Raw genomic sequence first — 13034 nt, 5'->3', positions numbered from 1 at the left:
TTTCACAGTGGGGCATAAGCGTTTTTCGTGTTATACTCAAAGTCGAATTAATTCCAAGAGAAATCTTGCCAAGCATAAAAAAAGGGAGAGTGTAGTTGCATGTCCCTAATACATTCAGAGAAGCACCCTAATATGCTTTTCTTGCATTTCTTATCGCTTTTCATATTTAATCTACTTTCAATTATTGAGTCTCCTTCAGGATTGCATGTCTCTGAATCAAGTTTTGAAATGATTCATTTTTAGCATGCATAAATAATTGGTTAGGTTTGAACTTGATTATGATGCTTTTAATCAATTGTGTGAGTCAGTGGAATAAAAGCCATATATGATATTGATTCAAGTTAAATGGAAAGAAAATTCTCAGTGTCTCATTAAAATTTTGAAAAATAGGGTTTTTTGGTGTTTGATTCTAATCAAGCAAAAATCCTTATTCAAATCATTTTGGACTGTTGGAAACCATAAATTTTCAAATCAATTTGATTCGAATCATATTTTACACATGATTCAAATCATCAAACTTTGGGTCATTCTTGCCTCAATTGATTTAAATCACGCTTTACACATATTTTAAATCATGCAATTTTCCACATTTTCTCAGTTAGCCCAACCTGTTTGATTCGAATTAAATCTAACACATGATTCAAATCACAAGGTTTTTTATTCGAATCACACTTTCCTCTTGATTCGAATCAACTGAAAAATGGGTAAAAACTGTGTTCTTCTTTTATTCCATTTCATTTGTTCATTTAATTCAAATCATGAAATGGTTTTGATTCGAATCTAACTAACTTTTTCAACCTTTTTCAGTGCTTAATCTCAAGCACATATAAAAACCTTTATGTCATGATTTCTCATGTAACGAATCATATAATCAACATTGTGATTCTATGAAAATTCAATTTCCTCTGTTTTGAAAGTTCAAAGTTCTTGCGACGAAATCCTTGCATCTTCAACTTCAATTTGATTTAGATCTTGATAACGAGATATTTTTTATTGATTGAAGGAGGCATATTCTTGAAGATTTGGTTGAGATTTTCAGGTTGTTTGCAAGATTGAGGTGATTGTCAATGGTGATGACAAATTCGATTGAAAATTAGTAGGTTATTCTCTCCAGAACTTCCTTGGTAGTGAATGTGTGGAAGGCTACAAATAAGGCAGAGTTCTTCTAAAACCTTCAGACAATTCATCGCTCAAGGAATTAATAGGATCAAGGGATTTATTGCTACACACGAAGGCTTGGAGTAGATTGACGATATTGGAAGATTTAAGAATCGTTAATCGAATAAAGATTACATAGAAGAGTTTGGCATTGTGCTATATACAAGTCAAGATCAAGATAAGAGGTTTTGATTTTCTCAGTTTTATTGTGGATTGGTGATTGTATGAACTTTTGCAAATATTTTTCAAATAAAAAGGAATAATGCAGGTCCCAATGGGAAACCATTGAAGAGTGCGCGTAGGCAAAGAGAGGACGAACGTCGAAGCACTATAAATCTCTCTCTCTTTCTTCTCTCTCTCTCTCTCTCTCTCTCTCTCTCTCTCTCTCTCTCTCTCTCTCTCTCTCTCTCTTACTTTTTCATTTAAATTCGTAATATTTGCATGCTTAGGTATTTCAGTTCTAGTGTAGTTTATCGTTTATTCAATTGATATAAATTTATTACGTAAGAATTAGGTTTTATTAGAGTTGGATACCTTATTGAGCTGAATCGGTGATTAAAACTCTGAGAAAAAATTGAGTTTAGAATTCATTATATTGAATCATTGTATAAACACACCTCGTGGATTATACAATCGGATCAATTGAATACCTAATGTTTCATCATATTCATCTTTAGTGTTTGTGAAGCGATCTAGTGTTGATGAGATCAAAATTTTGAATAGTAAAATTTTCATATTTTCGCATCAAACCTTCCACCGCTCATAATTTTTTAGAACACTTTGATAAATTTTGAAAATATGATTGATTTTTATTTTGGTCTATTCATCCCCCTCTAGACCGTTTTCCTACTCTCATATTCACACTCAACAATCCTTTATCAATTCTACAAGCAAATTGATGGTTCCTGCAAGAGTTTTAAGGATTCTTATCAAATAGAGAGGTTATAAATAATTTTAGGTGAGTGTGTGCACTGGTTTAGTAATTTAAAGATTAATGTAATATCTTTTACATGACTCTAACGACCTAGACATGGAACAAATGAGCTTTCACAATTCCTATCTTTCATAACCTTGAAGCTTCAAGATCTCTTGCTAGATTCGTCAAGGATTCAACCTTAATCTAGGACTTAGTTTCTTCTTTTTGATGAGACCTGATATAACTTCTTGATAAAGATCATCATTAGAGAGATTTGCTTGACTGAAAATCATTAAGGATTTCATCAAATGTCGTTTGACATTATGTGTTTTCCTTTAAATATAACAATATATTTTCTTGTACACCATTATATATATATATATATATATATATATATATATATATATATATATATATATATATATATATATATATATATATATATTTAAAAAAGTATATATATTAATATTATGGATCTTGTAAAGAAAGTTAAAAAAATTAAAAGTATATATATATATATATATATATATATATGTATTTTTAATATTGAAAATAAAAAATAAAAATATAAGTTGAATTAGCAATCGAAAATAAAGATAAAAAGAAAAATGTATTTGGCATGATGGACTGGAAACAAAACGAATGAAAAAAATATCAAACAATGGCTTCGCCCAGGCTCGAACTGGGGACCTTCAGTGTGTTAGACTGACGTGATAACCAACTACACCACGAAACCACATGTTTATGATTTCTCAGTTACTCTTTTACAATGCTTAATAACTAAATCAAGTAATATCTCATAAACCTTTCACCAGGGGTGCAGCTACTTTAATTTGAATTCAGTTTTCTCTCTCTCATACTTATTATTTCTCCTTCACTAATATTCTTTTTCTATCCCAATTCACCTTATTTTATTTATTACAATTAATACACTTATTTTATTAAATCTACAAAATTTAACTTTTTATATCAAACATTCTTATTTTTTTATATATAAATTATAATTATTTATTTTAATTTTTGAGTTACCTAAATTCAAGAGACGTGTATGTGTATTCTAATATTTTCCTTTTATTTTTATTTAGCATTGTTTTTGTCTTATGTTTGTCACTTTTAAATCTCATTGTATTTTCTATTACATATATTGACATGTGATGACATATAAAATAATCATTATCTTGTTTTAGATGCTTTTGACTAGATTTCACGCATGACTCAGGCATGAGTTATTTTAAAAGTTGATGATCATTCGGCCATTTTCAAATTTCTCATTTGTAATTTCCTTGTTTTTGTTAAGTACTTAGTTGCTTTTAAACTTGTTTGTTCTGAATGGTAAAACTAATAAAATGATCATGTATTTTTTGAATTAATCCTTTTGTGTTCACTTGTTTTGTTCCTATTTATCACAAAAATAACGAATATTTCTCCACTGTACTTTCATTTATCAAACTTTTATTTAAGCAAAGACCAGAAGGAGGATGATGTAAACAAAATACCCAAATTTTCTACGGCGTGCTTTCGAATAAAACTATGTTGACGATGTAAGGTATTATTTAAATTTCCAAAACACTAAGGAGTTAATGAGTTAATACCTAGTCAAACCATTTGAGACTAGAAGTTGTTGTTTATTTATGTGTTAAAAAAATCGTCGATTTTAACCAGGGGCGGAGTAGTTTTCAGTTTATTTGACTATACATTCAAATTCAAATGAAAGCATCCTGTCGCAGGTTCAACTATATCCTCTCATTGCACACATCATACAACATGGAAGAAGTACTGGAAATCCAAAAGCTTGTAGATGTTATTTCTCTCGAACCATCAAAACATGGCAGTCACAACCCTTTCAACTCTTTCAAATAAAATGAATAAATGTCATACATGTTATTCCAAAAATAAAATAAAATAAATTGGAAAAAAAGCATGCTAAGTCGAAAACTTGAAAAGGTGACTTAGCAAAAATTAAGGGCATCCCGATGGACTGCAAACTCAAAAGAAGCAGTCCCGAAAAAATTAGGGATAAATTGAAAAGAAGTGTCACCAAAATCCTTAGTAAAAAAAACAACAAAAGGATGTGACCACCTTGTCCAAGAAAATAGGACAAACAAAAAGGATGGTCACTACCATCACAAAAAACCCCATTGGTTCTTGAACCATCACCTTTGAAATCCTATTGAAAGTTGAATGTGTGTGTCTAATTAACTGGAGATCGTCAAAGGAGAATACGTGGGTTTAAATTAAATCCTGTAAGTTTTATATGCTTTTATTTCAAGAACTGTGAATCAGACCATGTTACAACCTTCAAGAGACCTAATTGAAGCAGGGTTTATTTTGAAAGCATATTACAATAAGATTGTGTTAAGCTGACTCCAAAGATATTTGTTAATCATCTATATTGGTATCTTCCTCTCGCATCATCTTTCACACCTTAAATGTCTAAATCAACATTGCATTCTGAGTTGTGATTCATTCAATAAATGTCACATCATCATAATAACTTTGATTTCAGAATTTGCATGGACATTGCCTTAAAATTACCATGTTCAAGGAACAATTTTATTTGCAAGTAAGCACTTATCATAAAATAAGTTCCAACAATGTTCAATCACTTGAGGAACTTGATCATCCATAAGTGGTCCCATAAAGGGAAAATCTTCTGAAGATCCTGTTGATCTAGGGAAAAAATATTCATGATATGGTAAATTGTTCCAAGAATTGTTTAAGCAAGGGAAAATTGTTTTAAGATTCCAAGTATTGAGGCAAGCCATCTCAAGACCATGTTAAAATAATGAGTTACTTTCAAACTCCTGTTGAGACAAATTTCTTCGAGGACTCAACAATATGGTGAAAGACAGGCTACAAAGGGGCAAGACCTCTTCATACCTTCATGGTGCTCGAGCAAACCATGTCATACATCAACAGCTACTGAGTTTGGAACAGGTGTTTGGAGATCATTCTTGCACAATATCCTATCAAATGACCATTTCCCATTTATAAAAAGATTTATGGCAAAAGAATCCTTCTTAGTTTTAACCGTCCATGGCATGTTGCAAGAGCACTGTTTGAAACACTCAAATCATTATCCACAATCATATTTTCATATATCATGCACTACTCATAGTTTGTATCATGTATGTTTGCATTTCCTTAGCATCAAACCACGCATATCATCTAATTCATTGGGCATATCCCCTATAGATCCAATTTCAAAAATTCACTTCTTTCGACTTTCATCAACCCATTAGTTGAAGTTGGTCATTTCCTTTCTTGTCAACTGGAACCAATCGATTGGTTGAGGAAGGTATTTTACTTTCTTAGGGACCTTTGTCAACCCATTGGTTGATGTTGGTTATTTCATGTTGATCTGAATCAACCCATTGGTTGAAGACGGTATTTCGTTGACCTTAGTCAACCCATTGGTTGAAGTTGGTTATTTCATGTTTTGTTGATCTAAATCAATCCATTGATTGAGGAAGGTCTTTTGTCTGTTGACATTCATCAATTTATTGGTTGAAGTTGGTTATTTTATATCGACTTGAATCACTCCATTGGTTGAGGACATTCTTTCGTCAACCTTTGTCAACTCATTGGTTAAAGTTGGTTATTTTATGTCGGCTTGAATCAACCCATTGGTTGAGGACAATCATTCACTTTCCTGTGGACCTTCGTCAACCCATTGGTTAAAGTTGGTTATTTCATGTTGATCTGATTCAACCCATTGGTTGAAGATGGTCTTTTGTTGACCTTAGTCAACCCATTGGTTGAAGTTGGTTATTTCATGTTTTGTTGATATGAAACAACTTATTGGTTGAGGATAATCTTTTGTTTTTGTCAACTTTCGTCAACCCAATGGTTGGAGTCAGTCATTTACCTTTTGGTAACCTGAATCAACCCATTGGTTGAGGACAACTATTTTGTTGTTGACCTTCGTCAACCCATTGGTTGAAGTTGGTTGTTTCCTGCATGTCAGCCTTCGTCAACCCACTGGTTGAGGAGAGTTACTCAAGTCCATTAACCTATCGATATAAGAGGTTGTTTATCCAATGTGATTTCTGAATGTTTTTTGTTCTGATGTGATTGCCATGACTTATTTCTTTTTTATCCGATGTGATTTCTATTTGGTTTTCGTTCTGATGTGATTTATAAAACTTGTTTCCTTTTCTATCAAATGTGATTTCCGAATGTGTCTTTTTATTCTGATGTGATTTCTAGAACATACCTTTTTTTCCTAGTGGACCCGATCACCTTATCTCATTTTAATCCCTAATGAATTCACCTGCATTTTTTGTCCCCATTAAAAGCACTTCATCTAGACTTATTGCATTCCATTTCATATCTTAAACATCACATTTACATTAAAATGACAAAGTTTGGATCCTTCGTATCTAATTATCTTTCACCATAATTATATAAAGACTGCTGTCATTCATACTCTATAATAAAGGTAATTAAGTATGGGCATCTGTCGTACCCTAATTTTGTCCAAATGTTTTTAAAAAATTTCTTGCATTTAGAATTTTTTAAACAAATAGTTGTCAATTTTATTTCATTAGTCATTTGGTTAATTTAATTTCTTCTCTTTTGTTCATTAAACATAAAAAATGTGTTATAATTTAATTTTCAAATCTCTCTCTCTCTCTCTCTCTCTAATAACACAAATTTATTTCTTAATGGTAAATTTCGACCCCTAATTTTTTCGGTCATTAAGCTACTTTTATTTCACTTAATACGTCGCTTAATTACTATTTTTTTCTTTCCAATGCACCAATTACACTGTTATTTGTCTCTCTATCTTCAAAAAAATTGGAAATCTCAATAGTTGATCTTCCATAACTCATTCATATTGTATCTTATTGCAAGTATTCTTAACCTTTTCATTTTTCATATACGTTTATCCCTCTTCAACAAAACTATCTTATGGTCATTCCTCTCCCTTCTTTCATTCTCTGTTCGTTCTCTTTTTATTTTATCCTTCTCCATTCTAACTTCTATACCATTGGAGACAAACCATTTAAAAAGTCACATCATTCAAATTATTGTTATTGGTTTTTCCTGTGACCTGAGACAATAGACAATGTTTGACTACATATCTACCTTTTTTTCTTCAAAATATATCAATTTTTACAAATGTATGGTATGCTTTCCTCTCTTTTTTCTATTTGTAGCCATTTCATTTTTTTTCATCTTAGATTAAAAAAAATCCCTTTATTCATTCTTATTTTGATGTTTCATTGACGGTGTTCGTGCCCTTGATCTTACACTGCATCGATTATGTCACTGTCATCACTTTTTTGAGTTTGTAATTTTTATTGAGTTTTAATTACTGTGTAAAATTCTTAATTTGATTGATGTCTAATATGAATTCGCCGTGATTGGTAATTTTACAAGGAGATTTTGATGTTCTAACCATTTCTCCAGTATATATTTAGAGAAGGGAGAGTATCTTGAACTGATCTGACTTGGCAGAGTCGTCTTCGAGTGATGGGAAGCAAAGATGGTGACCGCAATGACATGAAATGACACCGGCCTTGCTACTAATGAGGTAGTATTTTTTACATTTTACATTTTTTTCTCGCCTCTTCTTTTTCTTAGGATTTTGAGTGTTTTATCAAAGGTGTTTCAGTGAAGTGTTTTAGTAAGGATGAACAATAGTAGTATATTTCTTATTTCCACTCAGTTTGTATGGATTATTTTTACAACAATAGAAAAATTGCTGACAATTGTGAGATTTTATAGCAACATTTGCAATGAAAAATAACTAATTTTGGAATTGTGGTTTTATGCTGCAACTTAAAATTACTTTGAGCTCTTTCCTTTATCAAACAATTTCAAAATTAAGGCTCTTTTCTAATTCATTCTAGAATTGAAACACATGTCATTTTTCTCCAAACAAGAAGTGGAAGGTTTCATGTATATTATGAAATTGATGAGAAATACTTAATTTTAGATAGTGGAGATTATATGTTACGCTCCGAACCTTGAATATTTTAGCTTCTATAAGTCTATCACATTTGTAATTCACCAACATGAATTCAATGAAGAACCTATTTTTGTTAATTAGATATATTTTTTTAGCTATATGAATTTGTAATATTTAATATTTTTTCTCTCATGTCTTCTTCTATGAGCTGAAAATATTAAGATAAGTCTAAGAAATGAGATTAAAGATTAATTTTTCTGTCTTTTTTATTATATTGTTGTGATATTTAAAGTCTTCTCTAAAATCCTATATTTGTGGATCAAGAGTCAAACCATTTGAGCTTAAAAATCAGATGTACAATTAAAATTGAATGGAGAATTTCAAAAAATTGATTTCTATTGTTGTACTCTCTCAATAATATCTAACAACTACTCATAAATTTCTTATAATAAAGAGAAATGATTCCTCGCATAATTTATTTTAACATAATATTTGCATTTTATATAATTTTTCATACGAAGTATTACATAAAATTTTCTTTAGTGATATCATATTTGATTAAAATAACATATTGTATTGCCCTTTTATCTATTTATTCGGTCTAAATTCTTATTTTTGCATCATATTGTCAAAATAAATGCAAAATAATATACATAAAAAATATGTTTGATTTTTTCAAAATATAAATATTATGAACTTAATGTTTTTATTATAGATCTTATGAACGTAATTTAATTTTTTAAGTCTATATCTTTAAATATAAGTAAATACGGTATCTTATTTTTAGTTGATAATTTATATGGGTGATCATTTTTTATTTTATAATTTATACGAGGGTCTATATATGTTTCGTTTGAAGGCCAATGTTGTTGTGCATATTTTATGAGTATAAATTCTTAAAATATTTTTTCTTTTTGTAACTTTTATGTAATTCTACTTTAATTAATATATTAATACAAATTTTATTTATATTTTTGTTACCTACAAATCTATCATTATTAAAAATTATTATATATTATTGAGGAATCAAAATACTATTAAGAGTTGTTAAGAATTCTTATTTTTATAATCAAAATTTTGTAATCTTTTAATAATACCTTGTAATTATTATATAATTTTTTTTAATACATTTTAATAGTAAAAGAAATCCTAATTAATTATAATTTATAGAAATATTCATTCAAAAATCACAATTTTTTTTGTATTCAAATACAGTAATATCCATTTATATTTATAAATTATTTAGATGGACTTCAAAACTCATAAATCTTTTATGTATGAATGGAAATGGAAGCCGCCATTGTTATATATCTTATTATATGTGTTGTTAAATAGGAAATTATTATTTAAAAAATTTGTAGACTCAATCTATATCACAATCCGCAAAGAGTGTTATTGCAAGTGAAAAAAATATTAATCTATTGGTTGTGACTCAACAAATTTACGTAAACTCAATTGTTTAGTATCAAAAGATATCAAATATATGTTTTGTATGATATTAATATTAATTAAAGATTGGTTCATTGCTTGATAAAAAGTATAATATATGATATTAATATCCCTAGTCTTTCCCTCACTTAAATTGAACGATATTAGGTATCTCATATTTAATGAATTATCAAATACTATAAAAATTTAACAAACATTATATAATTAATCCATCAATTCTAATCATATTTTTACCAATTTTTTTAAATCAGATTTTTTTACCTCCTAACTAAGTAACTCTATTTCTTTTTAACTAAGTGATCTTATTTTTTATGGAAAAAATTCTATTTTTGATACAAATATTTTTATAAATGAAAGCTAAAACAAAATTAATTTTATATAGGTAAAAGAATTTATTGTTTAATATAAATATTTTTATAAAAATGAAAGAAAGTATATTATTAATAAACGATGTTATTTTTATAAACGAAAAAAGTGTATTATTGATAAATGATGTTATTTTTATAAACGAAAAAAAGTGTATTGTTGATACAAATATTTTTATAATAACGAAAGAAAGTATATTATTAATACAAATATTTTTATAAATGAAAAAAAGTGTATTATTAATACTAATATTTTTATAAATAAAAAAAAAAGACTACTGTTGATAAAGAAAATATAAATGGAAAGAAGTGTATGGTTGATAAATAATATTATGGTCAAAATCACAAATTCATAAAACTATATTTAACTATCTAAATATGTATCTTTATATATTTTTTATTTTTTTTATGTACTACTATTAATCTTCTTATTACTCGACTCGAGAGAATTTACATGTCTTTTAAGATTAATAAAAATATCGTCTTAAGAGTCTCATCAACTTTTTCACATATCTTTTACATAAAATAAATGATTATTTTTTCACCAAATTTTTATAACTTATTATAATATAATAAGTTACTCATTAATTATTTTAAACAAATAAATAATTAGATGTGGTACAGATGTATGCCATATTAAAAATACAATTTTTTTAAAATTATAATTACAATTTAAAATTTATATTATCTACTAAATAAATACCAAAAATTATGAAAAAATATTAAATATAAAATAAATCATCTTAAAATAAGGTAAGTGAAATTAGGTATACCGTTGTCATTCTGCTGTGTGGATTGATATAAATATCATTTATTGGATTTCTAAAATATGGGGTGTTTTGTTGATTTGGGATACAAAGAGGACTTCCATCATTTTGCATAAAATTAGAGCATGTGTTATGTTGATTGAGGTTCATTTTCAAATGAAATGTGTACACAAAAAAATTAAAATTAAATAAAATAAATTGGTCAAATTTAGACTAGATGTGAGTGAAAAATGTGATAAAATAAATTACCTATTTATACTACTAAAAAATATTACCGTTATAAGATTACTAAAATAAATTACCAAATTTGAATAATATAATATTAATTTTTTTGAAATCTAACAAATTTATTTCATTCCCCTATAAGATTACTAAAATACAATTTTAAATTAATTCCAGGTACAATATTCTGTTTGGATTCATATATATTTTTTTTAAAAAAATCATTATGTAATTGCAATTTTTATAAATTCATTCTGTATATTGACAATATTTTTTCTTAATACTGTTTTTTTCTTACATTGACAATATTTTTTCTTACCTATTTATACTACTAAAAAATATTACCGTTATTTTATTGTTGTTGCAATCTTATCATTCCAAAACGAAATCAATATCCTGAAATCAAATTAATTATTATTGTAGTTTTTTTTGCCAAATATTATCGTTGCTTGATTTTCTTTAAATGACAAAATGAATTTTTTTAATAATAAATATTACCGTTATTTTATTGTTGTTGCAATCTTATCATTCCAAAATGAAATCAATATCTTGAAATCAAATTAATTATTATTGTATTTTTTTTGCCAAATATTATCATTGTTTGATTTTCTTTAAATGACAAATTGAATTTTTTTAATAATAAATATGAACCACTTAAATTGTAGGAGCGTGTGTTTCTTTATGGACATTGCAAATGAGAGAACGTTGGAAAATCTCAAATATCCAAATGCTTCTGACACAGCAACATCGGTAAATGTGTAGGAACTTGGAAAAACTATAGATAAACATGCTCTAATGAAATCCCTTTAGGTTTTACGGCTATATTAATACATAGGCTGATGAAAAACTTTTCATTTCCCTATATTATACATATCCACATGTTACGTAATTGCCAATTTTTTTGGAGGGAACAGACGAATTTTCGTATCAAATATATATATATATATATATATATATATATATATATATATATATATATATATATATATATATATATATATATATATATATATATATATATAAAATGGAAATGATACATTCTTAACATGTACCTTATATATTATATATTAGCATTTCAAGTATTATTCCAAATTCAAGAAATGAACTTATCATGTTGAATGAGCAAAAGCTGTAAGAAAACTTTATTCAAATAAAGCCATGGCAATGTAAGTTATGTTTTTTATCAGGTGAACATTTGATATTTTTATTCACTATAAAATTATATATCTTTTGTTTTATTTATAATGATGAAGATATATAATATCTGTTATATATGTGTAATTTTTTCAGATGTATGATCAAGTATGATCATTTTGAATTATAGAGCCTGAGTGAGTACTATAATAGAAAATATTCAAAATGGTAGATGAAGAATTACATTTTAAAACTGTTTTGAGGAGGAAGAATGCTGCAAATGAAGAGTTGTATAATTTGGTTAAAACTCACATGATTCATGGCCCGTGTAGATTTGCAAATCGATCTTCGCCGTGCATGAAAGATGGAAAATGTTCTAAATATTTTCCAAAACAGTTTCAGCCCGAAACAATTGTTGATCAAGATGGGTTTCCGGTATATAGAAGAAGGGACAATGGACATACAGTTCTTAAGAATGGAATTCAAGTCGATAACCGGAATGTTGTTCCATACAATGCAAAGTTGTTGACAAAGTACCAAGCTCACATAAACATGGAATGGTGCAATCAAAGGACATCGATTAAGTACTTATTCAAGTACATCAACAAAGGTTACGACAGAATTACCGCTGCCATTGTACCGAATGATGATGGAACTTCCAACCAGCCGCAGAATATTGATGAGATCAAACAGTATATTGATTGTAGGTACGTTTCTAATATATCACTTGAAATATGATGTCATGCAATTTATCTATTTCAACTAAAAGTGTGCAATTTTTCTTTACATGCATGGTGTAGAAAATTTTATATGTACACTATTTTGACTATATGTGTTATAATAAAATTTATATATTCTGTCTACAATAATCATTCTATTAATTTTAAATCCATTGTCTTTCATTATATTATTTGTAGGTACGTTTCTCCGAGTGAAGCATTTTGGAGGATATTCTCCTTTCCATGACAAGGATCAAAAGCAAAAAAGGGCTTAAGATATTAATCCATGACAAGGATAACCATCCATTGAATTCCACAACAAACGTCGTGTTCAAAGAAGTTTTTGAAAACTTATAGAACGTAAGTTTTTCATTAGTTATATTATAT

General features: G+C 27.8%; 1 protein-coding gene and 1 non-coding gene across 2 annotated transcripts; one reads left to right on the top strand and one right to left on the bottom strand.

The window, feature by feature from the left end:
• Positions 1 to 2736: 2736 nt before the first annotated feature.
• On the bottom strand, positions 2737 to 2810 carry TRNAV-AAC (transfer RNA valine (anticodon AAC)). Its single transcript has one exon. It is a non-coding gene; the product is annotated as a tRNA-Val (tRNA).
• A 9343-nt stretch (positions 2811 to 12153) lies between these two features.
• On the top strand, positions 12154 to 12666 carry LOC127130945 (uncharacterized). Its single transcript, XM_051059895.1, has one exon. The coding sequence runs from the start codon at positions 12154 to 12156 to the stop codon at positions 12664 to 12666; it is 513 nt and encodes a 170-aa protein (XP_050915852.1).
• The last annotated feature ends 368 nt before the right edge of the window (positions 12667 to 13034 follow it).

Source organism: Lathyrus oleraceus, chromosome 3 (assembly GCF_024323335.1).
Source record: "Lathyrus oleraceus cultivar Zhongwan6 chromosome 3, CAAS_Psat_ZW6_1.0, whole genome shotgun sequence".
NCBI lineage: Eukaryota > Viridiplantae > Streptophyta > Magnoliopsida > Fabales > Fabaceae > Lathyrus > Lathyrus oleraceus.
The sequence above is the reverse complement of the archived record's forward strand: the minus strand, read 5'-3'. Positions and strand labels throughout refer to the sequence as shown.

Coding starts and splice junctions, on each gene's coding strand:
- LOC127130945 (XM_051059895.1), top strand. CDS start 12,154: ATGGTAGATGAAGAATTACATTTTAAAACTGTTTTGAGGAGGAAGAAT.